We start from the raw sequence: 16022 nt of genomic DNA, 5'->3' as shown, positions 1-16022 counted from the left end.
TGAGTAATACCATCCACACCCTGACCTTAAACTGTGAACTATATGCTTAGGGCTCCAAAACCACCTTCTTGACTCCAGACTCAATTAGCAGCCAAAGGTTCCCTAGAAATCCACTGTTTCCCCCCAATCTGTATTCTCCAATCTTGATCAATGACCAATGTTTATCCAGGGGAACCCAGAAGCAGACAGTCAATCCCAATTCCTTATTTCTCTGCCATCCATATCCATTGAGGAAACCATTGATTTGGTTTCATAAATTCTCTCTCAGGTAGAGCTCTTCTCACCCTGCCCTGGTTCATACACTAAACACCTGTCTCACGTGGACTGGTACAAACTCTCCTACAGGTTTTCCAGCCTCTAACCTTTCCCCACTCTAATCTGTCCTCCTGCTCTATGCATTCAACGCCTGCCTCCCTCCATAATACATAAGTTGGACCAAGTGCCAGGTGGCCCCATCGCTTAGATATGCTCCAGGGCGAGGGCAGAGCAAGTACAAAGACCTTGAGGAGGAGGTGGCTCTCCATGTTTAAAGAATAGCAAGAAATAGAGAAATAAATGGAGAAAAAGAGTGGAAGCAGATGCGATCTCAGGGGTATTCAGGACATAGAGCATGTTGGCCTTGTTGGCCCTGAAATATGTATATGTGTGTTTGCATAACTTCATTCTGTATAATGTGTATATATATATATATATATATATATACATTCATACAATGTATAGCGATGACTATGTACCTTCTTACCCTTCAAATTGTTGTGAGAGTGATTTTTCTAGAAAGCCATGCTACTCACTTGATCAAGATGAAAATTCCCATTACCTAATTATAATAATAATGAGAGCTAACATGTACAGATCTAAAATTTGTGATACAGAGAACACAGGCTGCAAACTTTTGGAGGGCGAGAGTCCTTCATATCTATCTTTACGTGTAAGGATGTGCACAGTTCTTGAGACGTAGCAGGTACTGGAACATTGGCTGTGTAAGTGAACAGAAACATATACTTTCCTATTTCTGCTTTTGTCCATGTTTTTCTTTCTTTATAGATTAGAGGCTTGGTGACCAGCAAACAGAGTAGAATTGATTTTCTGGTTTATAAGCCATATGATAAGAAGTAGTTGATCTTAAGTCAGAATGGTTCAATGAGATAATAAAAGGGCATCATTTATGGACCAATGACCGTGTGCCACATATTCTGTGAATGACTTCTTATTCTCATTTAATCTTCACAACAACCTTGTGAAGTAGGCACTACTGTTAGCTCCATGCAGAGATGAACAGAGGAAGGCGACCATCCTCAATTCCAGGGTGTGAACCAAAGCAGTTCAAGTTTAGAGCCTGGGCCAGCTGACAAACGCTCGAGAAGACTCATGTTAACAAAACAGCTATTAAGAGTCACTACTTCCTGATGACTCAGATATGTTGCAGGCATTGGGCAACGCTCGCTACACAGGCTCTTGTTTACTGCGTGGCTCTTGCTGTCCCTCCCCCATCACATGATGTGCTCCAGCAGGTGCCCTGTCCCACCCGAGGACTCTGCTTACACACCTTTCTTATGGCACCTGTCATCTCCAAATCTCAGTTCCAGGGCCCCCTCCTCTGTGACACTCCTCCTGACTCCGCAGTTAGAGTTACATGGATCAGCTAGGATGCAAGAACTAGATAAGCTCTGGAAGACATGCCAGTTCCATCCTAAAAGGGTTCATCTTGGTCTCTCACATACGAGCATCCAACAATCTTTCTTTTAAAGTCCAGAGGTCAAAGGATGATGTCTGTGTGTCCTGTTAATGACAAAAGTTGAGTCTTGCTCCTGAAGTATGGCCGCTCCTTCACCCAGTGGGTTTTGAGTGCTATTACGTGTTGGGCATGATTCTCGGTGCTGGGACACCTGGCCCTTGGTGGAGCTTAGGTATCATTGAGAGGCAGCCCTGCAAGGAGAGGGGGTGGGTGAGAGCCTGCTCTTTTTGATAGGGTGGTCAAGCAAAGGCTCTTGGAAGCAAGGACATTTGAGCAGCGACCTGAATAACGGGCAGAAGTGCACCGTGTATCTACTGGGCAAGCTCCAGGGTGAGTGTGGGGCAAAGACCTTGAGGAGGAGGTGCCTTGTCAGGTGCCAGGATGGCAGGGAATAGCAGCAGTAAAGAGATGGAGGGAAGGAGCCGAAGCCAATATATATATATATATTGCCAATATATATAGCCAATATATATATATTGTTCAGGACAATATATATTGTTCAGGACACTCAGCAGATCACTTTAGGCACTGAAGAATGTCCGTGTGTGTTTATATAAGTTCCTTCTTGCATGCATATATACCATCCACTCATACAAACGTGTGGAATTTCGCTTTCAGATTGCCAAGTCCTCTTGGGCTCATTTACTTTTTATGTGTTCAATATACCTGGTTCCTGTTGCCCCAAAGCCTATCTTTCAAGCCTTGCTTTTCTGCACAGAGGGTGTGATCTGCCCTAATAGAGCCTTCGAAGTGAAACTCCAGACCCTGGAGGCCCCTAGCTGGCTGGCCGCACTCAGATGAGAGTGGAACAAGCTTGCAGGTACTGCTTCTTCGGACAGGTGCCTTTAATGAGCAAAACGGACAGCAGGTGGCGCTGCATTACTCTTTATGAATCTTCACAAGGCGGCTGAGAGAAGGGGAGAAATTACTTGTGTGAATTGTTCCCCTTCTCTTGCTTGGTCTTCCTGGGCTGCAGGGAACAAGTGCTGTTTGTGTGACTGAACACTGTGTGTGTGTGTGTGTGTGTGTGTGTGTGTGTGTGTGTGTGTGTGTGTGTGTGTGTGTGTGTGTGTGTGTGTGTGTGTGTGTGTGTGTGTGTGTGTGTGTGTCTGTGTGTGTGTGTCTGTGTGTGTGTGTCTGTGTGTGTCTCTGTGAGTGCTGATCAGTGACCTGCCCCTGGCATTTGCTCTCAAGACCTCCTCTGACCATCTAATTAAATATTGTGCATGTACCATATTGCTGTTTGTCTGAAAGGTTAAAAAAAAATCTACCAGAAGAAATAAAAGAAATTCAAAGTGTGAAGATGAGATCCTACAACAGAGTCCCTCAAACTTCAGTGGGCATGAGAATCACACTCATCTGTTCAAGGCAGATTATGATGTCACACTGCCAGAAATTCTAATTCAATAGGTCTGGAAAGGGGCCCAGGACACTGTATTTTTACCATGTAATTCTGGGGCAGGTGGCTCATTAACCACATTTTACAAAACCCAGGTCTGACATTCACTGGCCAATATAATCATTGTGTGAATAGTTACAAAGCTACACAGGTTTTCAAGACACTGATCACCTTACCCTAAGATGGGGACAGAAAGACATCTGCAAAGGGCTCCTATGTAATGGGGTAGTTGAGAAGAGAGGTTCAGGAAGTATCGGAAAATCCACCTCATCTTTTTTATCATCTCCTATTCTGCAAGTTTGCACAATCTTCAGTGATTTTTTTTTTTCTTCTTCCTGCAAGACTGGCTGAGATAGGGCAGATTTCTGAGCAGAAATCTGCATGTCCTTTAAATTCTCTGCTCCATCCACTTGAAGGCAACCCTGGCTGCACCCCGTGTCTAATTAGTTTGCAAACTAGCAGAGCACAGTGAATATTCCTCAAGGAATTCTCAACTGTCAGGCTACAAGAGATTACTCAGCTGCCCCGAGAGAGCCTCCCCATCCTGGAAACATTACAGCAGGAACATCATCTCCATTTGCTTCTGATGACCTTTGCAAACCAGTATTTAAGAACTTCTGATTTAGAATCAAAGCACCTTTTTGAACTGGAAAGTGGAGGAAGTATGTGTTCAAGACAGGCCGTGGGGTTTTCTGGAAGAGCCCTGGGTAGGGGGAGGGGGGTTGGATGAGAGGGGCAGAGGGCAGGCTTTGGTAAGTTGAGCTTGAGCTGAGTTGCTACTCAGAACCCACTAAATACAAATGCAGAGGCTGCATCGTGATGATGGAAAATCACGCTTGGCCAGTTGACAGGGCACAGCATGAGTTGCTTGATAGAACCTTTGAGAAACAAGACATGCATGCCTCACATGATGGAGGAGAAAAACTAGTTTCAGAAACATGCAGTAACTCACCTAGGAGTTCAGGCCAGCATCTGGACCTAACAACTCCCAACTCAGTCCAGTGCTCGTTTTTGTTTTTCCTACAAAGCCATATATCCCTTCACTATCCTGCCACCATGGCACTAAAAACTGCCATGTTACTCTCCGTATTTGAGAGCAGGGGGAACGGAAGTCAGTTATGATTTTACCATGACTTCCTCTTAGTGTAAAATAGTGTCAAATCATAGTACTTCTCTAATCCTTGCTTTCCCCATATGAAAGGAAGGCCAAATGTTGCCCATCATGGTAGAGGTGTGAGAATAAGCAAAGAAGTTCATATGCACGGTAAAGCACGATGGGCCCTGCAGGAGAGAAGCCCTAGCAAACATGTCAGAACCTGCTGGCACTGCCCATGCCAAGGCCTTTATATGTATGTGAATTAATGAAAACTTTAAAAATAATCCTGCTTTCATATAGTTAGTATAAAAAGCTAATTCTCGTCCCCAAGACCAGGCTTAGCAAGGGGTCCCATGATATGAGGCCTGCTTATCCAACCGCTTAACCCAAGAGGAGTCTGACAAAATTAAAATCAGAACACAAAACTTTCCATTACAAATCACCTGCTACTGAGGTCAAGGTCAAATCACTTAAGCCCTTCAATCAGGCTAATGAGATGAAAAAAATTGCAAGTGTACAAAGCAGCTCATTTCTTTCAGAAGTCATGGCTTCAGTGACCCTTAATCTGAAGCAGGGGCAAACTCTGTGCTGTTTTCCTTCCCAGGATTCAGTAAGCCCACGAGAGAACCAGGACACGCAAGTTTCCCTCATGGGATATGATTATATGTAAGGTGAAGAAGAGCCCACAGGGCAACCAGGAAGGGGAACTACGGATGACTCTATGGGAAACCCTGAGAAATGGAGACGAAAAGCTGCTGCTGAATTTTAAATCAGTATTGACACATGCTTAGAGTCCAGGGATGTTTAACACATATATGGGATGTGGAATATAATAACTGTAATTCTTCAGGAGAGTAGATCTTTAACAGATATCCGCCTTATAGAATAAGCTGTGCAGAATGATAAGCTGCCAGCCATTCTCAGCAAATGTACTGCCATTTACGTTGCCATTTATTTCTGTTACTAATAACCAAGGTTTGTGATGTAGCTTTTAAATATTTTAGGATTAGTCTTAGGATATTATCACTTTTGTCCTTGTACATAGTGATATATAGGGAGGGATTCTCTTTTAGTAAGAGGCAACTCCGGGAAGTCTATCTAGGACAGCCGAAAAGCGGCAGTCAGCCGGAAGAGAGCCTGGGAAATGCGTCTGGAACCCATGTAGCTGTACAGCCAGTACACTGCCTCTAACCTAAATGTTCACATTCCTTTGGGATGATGTGCAAAGATGTGGAGGTGAGTAAGGGCTGATGGAGACTTGGATCCTCTAACCCCAAGCCAGCACAGGCACCGATAATAACCTAGTGGCCAAGTGCTGGGATTCTGGAGGCAGGGAGACCTGAGTCTGAAGCCTGGCTCTGCCAGGTCTGCAACTTCAAATGGGTGATTTAAGCTTTCTGAACCTCACTGTTCTTTGTAAGGTAGTGTTTCTAATAGTGCCTACTTCATAGGGTTGTTTTGAAAAGGAAGATCATATACATAAAGAACATGTTTAGCACAAAGCCTGGCACACAGTAAGAGCTTAACAAACGTTAGCTGAAAAGGGGGATGTGGGGTTGGCATAGTGGGAATCTTGCAGAACTCTCTTTAAACTCAAAGAAGGATGGGTGTGTTTCTTTGAAGCACTTGGGTCCTGAGTGTACAGGAGATAAGGATCAAGAATGACTGACAGGGCAGGAAACCTCAGTAAGGAACAATCTCTTGGGGACCCCTAAATAGTCTTATCCACCCACTGGATCACAGCAGCTTAACAAAAGAGATTCTACTTGGTACTTTCTGTGCTCAGTTTGGTTCAATGCATAAAAGTCAGGTGAGAGGCATGGAATACTGCCTAGCCTTAACACTCCTGGCCTAGAACTTGGAATCTGAACGTGACCATTCCTATAAAGGGGCTAACTTTCATTGAAAAGTAAGCCATTTATCCAGCAATCTAAACAAGTCCTATGCCTGTCTGGGGACACCCATACACCAAGCATAAGAGGCATTCATGGCAAACATTTTTACCAAACACAGCTTAGGAAATAGCATTGTCTCATTAGGACACCTTTGAACTCCTCAATGGGGGAAAAGCTTTAATACTTTTTGAAACTATTTCTAAATGGAGCTTCCTTAACATTGTTTACCCTCTTTCCCTCTATGCCACCTTCTGGGACCAAATCATCACAAAGTCCAGGAAACATATTCTTTTTTTAAAAAAGGAACAAAAGTCTAAAAGAATTATTAATAATGAGATATAACATGGGAAGAGAAAAAAAATCAGATGGGGAGAAATTCCACTACTTGTGCTAATGGGGATTGTTCTCAAACATTTCCGACCAAAAAAAAAAAGAACCCCCCCCCCCCGCCCCCACCAACAAATTCATATTCAATCAACCAGCCCAGCAAGCTGCTCAGGCCCAGCACAGACACAGGTATCCTCTCTCAGAAGCATTTGGAAGAGGCGGAGTCAGTGCAAGAGAACAATGTGAAGCAAACCAGAGTCCAGGTCACTCAAAACTAAACGCCTGGTTTCTTCTTGCTTTCTCCCCACTTGGTTCTCTCACGCTCCTTTCCCCTCCTGCTAAAAGGTGACTAGCGAGCTTCTTCTAGATAAGGAATTTTGGATTATATCTTTAAAAGGACACAATATCTAAAATATGTCATAAACCAACAACAGTAATAACATACAAGTTACATGTAAGTACAGGACGGCGCTGTCAGACCCCAGGCTGTTGTCCACCTGCACGGTCACTCGGAAAATGCCCACATTGTGATAGACGTGTTTGATCCCATCTTCCATGGAGCTGAGGTTGACATAAGACACTGCGATGCCATCCCCGAAGTCCACTTGGATGAATGTCCTCTGGACGTCACCCTGAAAGACAACATCAGAGGAAGGGGAGTCGGAGGTGCTTCGCTGCTGCTTCTCCAGGGGTTGGGGCTTGTCTGAGGCCCGGGCTCAAAAGGCAGCCCTGGTTCCCTCCTATAGCTGGGAGCATCTGTCTGTGTGACAGGATCCCTGTGACATTCCTTGGCAGACAGGAGTTTACTAAGATGGATGCTCTCCAAATCTGAAGGGCACCAACTCCCCAAAGTTTCAAGATTTGGAAAATTAAGTGTTTGATTATCAGCTCCAATTTGATATTCAGTTTCTCTGAAGGCTTTGTTGACAGTCTGATCATACACATGAATAAAAGACTTACACACACAGTTTAAAACCTTCAGCCTCCCTGACATAATCAAGGACCACTTCCCATGTGTCCTGGACCCCCAAATCCCCTTCTTTATATCTGGTTCCCTAACTGTGCTGGAGAAAGGACAGGAGACACCTTGCCTTACACATGATATGACACTGGACTCAGCCCTATTATTGTTTAAGACAATGATGGTTATTTTGTTTACATTTCAGCATTTTGTACTATCAAAATGATCTCATTTTCTTCTTCACAGGATCTCGGTCTAGAGAAAAGTGGGCAACGTTTGTTCATTTTACAGATGAGGAAGCTGAAGTGAAGAAAGTTTTAACCATTTGCTCAGGGTTACCACAGCTAGTTAGCAGCAGTCTTGGGATTTGAACTCATCGCTCTGGACTTGGGTTTCATTCATTATAGGTGGGTAAAGCATTGACAGCTCCTCCCAGCTCTAATCCTGTTGTCCCATTAACTGGCTGGATGACTTCATGCAAGTCATTCAGTCTCCTTTGGTCTCAGTTACCTAATCTGTGAAATGGGCATATTAATATCTTACCATCTTAACTCAAAGGTTGTTATAGAAGACATGTGAGTAATCAGTAAAATTCGATACCAAAATGAATGACTGTAAAAACAATGCAGCTGTAAAGGACTTGCTATATCCCTTTTAAAGCTTGACTGGAATCATATGATTCTAAATTTCCCACTAGTGAGCAGGAGAAGATAAAGTCTGCTTTATAAAATCCCAAACCTGTAAAAAAAAAAAAAAATAGCCTGTGGAATTAGTTGAGATTCTTAAGGAATAAAGTTTCTTAGAAAAACTGACAAAACCCAGCATCCCGCACAGACAGCCCATCCTTTAACAAGTTTCTTTGCTTGTTTTGTTAGCTTTTCCCATTTTGGGGGTGGGAAAGAAAACAAAAAAACCTTTGAAATAGAAATGTATTTTCAATTAAGTAAGGTTCATATGGTATCATATTTTGTGAAAAGGGCAAGTTCAAAATGCTGACATTTAAAAGATTAATTCATAGGGAAAGGAAAAGCAATTCAAATCTTATGAATCTATGTGACCTACTCTTCTGATCTGTGCCCAGCCAAGAATTGTGTGAGGGGGTACACAGCAGCTAACCTTCAGTAAGGACTTGGGCAAAAATTCTCCCCTAGGGTGGGAAAAAGAAACTCCATTCAAAATTCTGAAACAAACATCCACAAGCCCAGACATTGTGCAATTACTTGAATTCCCTTTACTAGTAAATATACGTGTCAGACATTCTTGCTGACTTGTCCTTCATCTGGACAACCAAACTGGACTGATCAATTTCTCCTTCTGTTTTTGGTCAGTTTCCTGCCATGTTTTCTGTATTTTCAACAGAGTTGCTGCCAGAGAATCCTGGGTTGGGGCATGGAGGAAGAACCCATCTTAAAATCTATTCACGTTATTTGGGACAAGTGTCTCAGGGAAATACCAGGAGTAGCTAGGCTCAACCAGGTTATCTATGGAATGAAAAAAGCACCATAGTTTCTGAGAAACAGGTTGAGAGACAGAGAGAGAGGGAAAGAGAGGTATAGGGTTCTTTGTGGAGACAGAGTGGACATCAGGTAGGGTCACCCTTTGCAAGAAGAAAGAAGGGAGATTAGCCTCTCAGCTGATTCTACTCCGGCCTCCACAGAGAGAGGGCAGCTACTACCCCCGTGACTGGGGAAAGTACAGCTTTGGCTGCCACTGCTTGAGTCTACCTTGCGTTGCTCTTTCTGTCTGGTATTCACCACTCTCCTTGTGTGGCCCTGGACTTAGACCTCTTGTCAGTTACTTGAAACTCCTCCCAAGTTCTGTCTGGATGTCCACTGTCTGTTGGCCTGATAGCATTCCTAATTCTCCACGGTGGACAATGTTCTCTGTGTACATCACAGGTGAAAGGAGGGAGCCTCACGGCATTTGGACTAGTGCATCAGTAGGGCTGCCAATAGAGTGGAGGAGCCAGGCTTTTAGAATATTAGGTCAGGTACAGGGATGGAGATATAGATATACAGATATATGTATATCAGGTTTACCACACATCTGAGAGCCCCAGTGGGTGAAGACATGGAATCCCCCAATCAAATGTGAGATCCCCAAGGCCTCCTGATGTGGGCGCACGCCTCTGCGCTTGGTGTTCTGCACAGGAGAAGAGAGCACCAGGGGCCAAGTATCTGACAGCTGAAGGCGGCAGATTCACCCCTGCTTGTTGCAGCTTTGCCCACCCAAGTGGAACACACTGGATCTCATGCCTTTGCCGTCAGGGGCTCTCAGGTGCTTGAAAAACCTAACACAGTTGTAGCTGCATCACTTTGGGGCTCACCTACATCAACCTCTGACTTCCTTGGGCTGCAATTACCATCTCAGGCAGGGATACCAACTGTTTTACGGAATAAGAAACAGGACAAAGGGAAGAATTCCTAAGTCCTAGGTCACCATTTGATTAGGTATGCCTGCCCCGCTTTAATGGGGTCATTCTTTCTTTCTTCTGGTCATTCATTAATTCGACCAATGACAGATATTTATTAGGTGTCTATCTTCTGTCAGGTACTAAATGGAGAAAATGCTGTTTCAGTAAATTATAACCAACCAAACAAAACAGATGTGGTCTGGGCTTTCTTGAGCAAAAAAGCTACTGGTGAGAAGATGGACTTTAATAATCACAAAAATAAATAAAAATCTATTCTAGGGGATGATGTCAGAGGTCCATGGCATTGTAAGCTTGTACAGCAGGGAGAAGTAGAGAGCTGAAAATCTAACCCGATTGAGAACTTCAAGAAAGGCTTCCAGGGGCTTCCCTGGTGGTGCAGTGGTTAAGAATCCACCTGCCAATGCAGGGGGCACGGATGGGTTCAAGCCCTAGTCCGGGAAGATCCTACATGCGACGGAGCAACTAAGCCCGTGCACCACAACTGCTGTGGCCGTGAGCCACAACTACTGAGCCGGTGCACCTAGAGACCATGCTCTGCAACAAGAGAAGCCACCACAGTGAGAAGCCCGTGCACTGCAATGAAGAGTAGCTCGCCGCAACTAGAGAAAGCCTGCACGCAGCAACGATGACCCAACGCAGCCAAAAATAAATAAATAAAACAAATTTTAAAAAAAAGAAAGAAAGGCTTCAGGAAGAAGTGATATCTGAGCTGAGAAGGCCTGAAGGAAAGAATTTAACCAAACAAAGGACATGAGCAAGAGAGATGGAGGTGAGGAGTTCAGGCAATGAGGACAACAGGAACCAGGTGTGCAAGGGCCCTGTGGCAGAAGGGGGTGATACAGTTAAAGGAAGCTAACAATACAGGCACAGTAGGAACATGTGAAATTAGACTGGAGGGGAGACGATGACATTTTAGGATTTGGCGGCCAAGTTTCTGACTTCGATCTTTCTCCTAAGAGCAATGGGAAGACATCGGTGTTTGAAGCAGGGGTGTGGGGGAAGATGGCATGATAATATTTTTAATTCAAAAAGATCACTCTGGCTACAATATGGAGGATGCACTGGAAGGAGGCCCAAATATTCTGGGAAGCCAATTAGGCGATAGTTCAGGATAGATGATAGGTAGATTCATATATGAGTTGCAACAGGAAATTACATTCACCTTCCTGCTACATTAATTCCCATAGTTTATTGGTTTTGAAATCAATGAATCTCAGCCTTTGATATCAAAATCTCTTATAGAAACTAAAAGAAAAAAAAAGCTGATGTCCAGTTATCATCCAAGACCCACCTCCTGGTTCGGGACCTCTGGGGAGGATGCTTGGTCCTGCTGTGGCCTGAAAAAGGTCCACAGCTGATGCTGGGCTGCACCAAAGGTTGAGGGCCACTGGTTCAGACTGTCGAACGTTAGGTTTTCTTGTGACCGAACTCATCTAAAGATGAATACAGTACAACACAAGCTGATGCCATTCCTATTCCACCTTGGCACAATGGTGAAAGTTTTCCCAGGATGCTTTAGGATTCTAAGTGCTAAGGATGTATGAATAGAGCCAGGAATGGAAGAACTAAGCTCACTGTTAGTGGCTGGTGCACAATCACAAAAGTTCCACGACACGCTCGGTCAAGGCCAGTTCTCTAGGAAAACGAGTTGCTGGATAATATGAAGGTAGTTTGTATACAGGGCTGAGATGTACCCTTAAGGCCTGCATCTTCAGTACCTAACACAGTGCTTGCAGATGATTCTTTTCTGTTCAATACATTTTGAAAATTTAAGAAAGAAAAAATAAATTTTGAATGTTGTGCATTTCTACCATGCTTGTTCATTAAAGTGCTTTCTTATATATTATCTCATCTGGTTGTTAGGACCTTTGGGAGACACCAAGGGAAGATGTTATTTCTATTTGCTATACCAGGAGAACTGGAGCACAAACAGGTTAAACAAGATGCCAAAAGTCCCATAGCAGGTGAGAGGCTTAAAAACAGGTCTAAGATGATTTGTGGTTTCGCTTTATCCTTGCAGCTCAGTCCTTGTTAAGTTCCTTTCATTGGAATTCACTTGCAATGCCTTTTAGAGTGAGAGAAAGGTGATAACAAAGGCAAGCCTCACTTTCTTTTCTTGTTTAGACTCTATTCCTGGCTTTGACCGTTTCCCCGCCCCTGACAATATTTTTGCTTGTAAGTGGAAAGATGGGTTGTTGTGAACTCCATACACTACCCTAATGTCTTCCCTCTGGTGAAGCAGTGTCATGTTCAAGCCATACATAAGTTAGAGAATATGGGAAATGATAGGCACTCATACTCAGTAATCAGGAAAATCTTGTGTATCTAGAGGTACTTCAACCTAATGACAAGTCATTCCCGAAACGACCTACGCTGGGAAATATCTAGACTGTCGCATACAATTCTTTAGACCTAATGCCATTTAGCCACATGCCCTAATATAGACACAGAACCGAGAGTACTAGCTCAGAAGTGCCCAAGAAAGGCACAAAAGCACGTGAAATCTACACAGGGATTCTCCAAGGGCAGCACTGGCTTCTGTAATAGAGAAACAAATATATCAAATGGCCACAATGAAGCCAAGAAACGTAGCCTGAGAAATGAAAGGTGTGTGAACCTAACCTATCAGGTCCTGTAACAGGGCTTCAGAGAAAAATGGGGAAACAAATGCTACAGTAACTCAACACTGACAGCCTCAGTCCAGAAATGAGACTCCAAGACCCACCTGAAGGCATTAGGGACCCACTGCAGATAGAAACTGGACTCGTTTGTCAGAGGCTGGTCCTTGCAAAGCTCAAGGGTGGGCCTGACTCAGGTTTTACTGAAATTCACTCCTGGAAGGTGCCTTACAGTTTATGCAGCAAAAACTACATTGAAGTGAAACACCTATAGTATAACCTAGTTTTAAATGCATAAAATAACGCAAGTACTGTAAGTCTGTATGTGTTTGCATGAGCATAAATGTGCTGGTTAAAACAACCCAGCCTGTTAACACTGATTACCCCAGGGGTGAAGTGAAGTGAGGGGCAGAGGAAGATCAGCAGGGTTAAAAGAGAGGAGTAAAGGAGGGGCAACAAAGATTTCACCAAATTTAAAAGAAGCGGTGGAGTAGGGGATAACATAAGAAACATCACAAAACACAACACTTTATCCCTACTGTTACTATAAACATTTAAATATTAAGTATATAGGAAATAACCAGGAGGTAACACAGACATTGGTTAGATTGATCATGAGATACAGCCGACTTTGGTCTTGGATTTCTATTGTTATTTTAATGTTTTCTGACCACAGTATTTGAACAAAGGTATCACTAGGGGCATTAAATGCCAGAAACAAAAATCAGACATTTCAGTCTTTCTTCTTATGGCTAAAGGTACTTGGGCAGGATGGGGAGTGTGAAATCAAAACAATCCACATTTTGGGAAAGTAAATCGGTGCAGCCACTATGGAAAACAGTATAGAGGTTCAACAAACTAAAATAGAGCTGCCATATGATCCAGCAATCCTACTCCTGGGCATATACGTAGACAAAGCTATAATTCAAGACACATGCACCCCTACGTTCAGAGCAGCACTATTCACAATAGCCAAGACATGGAAACAACTTAAATGTCCATCGACAGAGGAATGGATAAAGCAAATGTGGTACATATATACAATGGAATACTACTCAGCCATAAAAAAGAACGAAATAATACCATTTGCAGCCACATGGATGGACCTAGAGATTATCATACTAAGTGAAGTAAGTCAGAAAGAGAAAGACAAATACCATGTATCAGTTATATGTAGAATCTAAAATATAACACAGGTGAACTTATCTATGAAACAGAAACAGATTCACAGACACAGAGAACAGACTTGTGGTTGCCAAGTGGGTGGGGGCTGGGGGAGTTTGGGAATAGCAGATGCAAGCTATTATATTGAATGGATAAACAATAAGGTCCTACTGTATAGTACGGGGAACTATAGTTAACATCCTGTGATAAACCATAACGGAAAAGAATATGAAAAAGAATGTACATACATGTATAACTGAATCATTTTGCTGTACATCAGAAATTAACATAACAGTGTAAATCAACTATACTTCAATAAAATAAATTGGAAAAACAAAAAATAATCCACCTTTGCTTTGCATGTCCTATTCCAGGGTATGCCACTCAGGTTAGCAACTTTAGACTTAGACTGGCAAGGTTTTTTATGGCTGAGTCTCAAGAAGAAACAGAAAAGGAGATAACTATGGTATAATGTTGCTCTGGCCTCCAAAGAAGAGATTTTGTCGGCAGGTGGAAAGGAGTTCATGGAAAGAAGTGCTATCCCCCTTGTGCTTATTCAATAAGACCGACCTCTGGCATGTGACTTATTACGTGACCTGTGCTAGCTAAGATTGTTCTAGAACATCCCCTGATGGTCACTAAGGGAAAAGAAAGAGAACATTTCTCAAAAGTTTTCTGCCCCAGAAATCATAACAGCATTTCTCTCTATAGTTTCTCATTGAATCTTTTCTAAAATTTTTTTTATATTTTTGTTATATATAGCTTTTTATTTTTTTAACATCTTTATTGGAGTATAATTGCTTTACAATGGTGTGTTAGTTTCTGCTTTATAACAAAGTGAATCAGCTATACATATATTCCCATATATCCTCCCTCTTGCGTCTCCCTCCCACCCTCCCTATCCCGCCCCTCTAGGTGGTCACAAAGCACCAATCTGATTGCCCTGTGGTATGTGACTGCTTCGGACTAGATATTCTACATTTGGTAGTGTATATATGTCTGTGCCACTCTCTCACTTCATCTCAGCTTACCTTTACCCCTCCCCATGTCCTCAAGTCCATTCTCTACATCTGTGTCTTTATTCCTTTCCTGACCCTAGGTTCTTCAGATCCATTTTTTTTTAATTTTTTGCTTTTTAGATTCCATATATATGTGTAAGCATATGGTATTTGTTTTCCTCTTTCTGACTTACTTCACTCTGTATGACAGTCTCTAGGTCCATCCACCTCACTATAAATAACACAATTTCGTTTCTTTTTATGGTTGAGTAATATTCCATTGTATATATGTGCCACATCTTCTTTATCCATTCATCTGTCGATGGACACTTAGGTTGCTTCCATGTCCTCGCTATTGTAAATAGAGCTGCAGTGAACACTGTGGTACATGTCTCTTTTTGAATTATGGTTTTCTCAGGGTATATGCCCAGCAGTGGGATCACTGGGTCGTATGGTAGTTCTATTTGTAGTTTTATAAGGAACCTCCATACTGTTCTCCCTAGTGGCTGTATCAATTTACATTCCCACCAACAGTGCAAGAGGGTTCCCTTTTCTCTACACCCACTCCAGCATTTATTGTTTCTAGATTTTTTGATGATGGTCATTCTGACTAGTGTGAGGTGATACCTCATTGTAGTTTTTCATTTCTCTAATGATTAATGATGTTGAGCATCCTTTCATGTGTTTGTTGGGAATCTGTATATCTTCTTTGGAGAAACGACTATTTAGGTCTTCTGCCCATTTTTGGATTGGGTTGTTTGTTTTTTTGATATTGAGCTGCATGAGTTGCTTACAAATTTTGGAGATTAATCCTTTGTCAGTTGCTTCATTTGCAAATATTTTCTCCCATTGTGAGGGCTGTCTTATTTTTTTTTTTTTTTGTGGTACGCAGGCCTCCCACTGTTGTGGCCTCTCCCGTTGCGGAGCATGGGCTCTGGACGCGCAGACTCAGCGGCCATGGCTCACGGGCCCAGTCGCTCCGCGGCATGCGGGATTTTCCCGGACCGGGGCACGAACCCGTGTCCCCTGCATCGGCAGGCGGACTCTCAACCACTGCGCCACCAGGGAAGCCCATGAGGGCTGTCTTTTCGTCTTGTTTATGGTTTCCTGTGCTGTGCAAAAGCTTTTAAGTTACATTAGGTCTCATTTGTTTATTTTTTTTAAATTTCCATTTCTCTAAGAGGTGGGTCAAAAAGGATCTTGCTGTGCTTTATGTCATAGACTGTCCTGCCTGTGTTTTCCCCTAAGAGTTTTATAGCGCCTGGCCTTACATTTAGGTCTTTAATCCATTTTGAGTTTATTTTTGTGTATGGTGTTACGGAATGTTCTAATTTCATTGTTTTACATGTAGCTGTCTAGTTTTCCCAGCACCACTTATTGAAGAGGCTGTCTTTT

General features: G+C 42.9%; 1 protein-coding gene across 2 annotated transcripts in view; it reads right to left on the bottom strand.

Moving 5' to 3' along the window:
• The window catches only part of SORCS1 (sortilin related VPS10 domain containing receptor 1), a 556814-nt gene that overhangs the window by 51337 nt on the left and 489455 nt on the right, over positions 1 to 16022 (bottom strand). For both annotated transcript variants that reach the window (XM_073793984.1, XM_073793985.1), the window contains exon 19: positions 6898 to 7084. In XM_073793984.1, the coding sequence (XP_073650085.1) occupies positions 6898 to 7084 (187 nt within the window). The remainder of the gene's footprint in view (positions 1 to 6897; positions 7085 to 16022) is intronic.

This window comes from Tursiops truncatus, chromosome 16 (genome assembly GCF_011762595.2).
Source record: "Tursiops truncatus isolate mTurTru1 chromosome 16, mTurTru1.mat.Y, whole genome shotgun sequence".
NCBI lineage: Eukaryota > Metazoa > Chordata > Mammalia > Artiodactyla > Delphinidae > Tursiops > Tursiops truncatus.
This window is presented reverse-complemented; position numbering and strand designations above follow the sequence as displayed.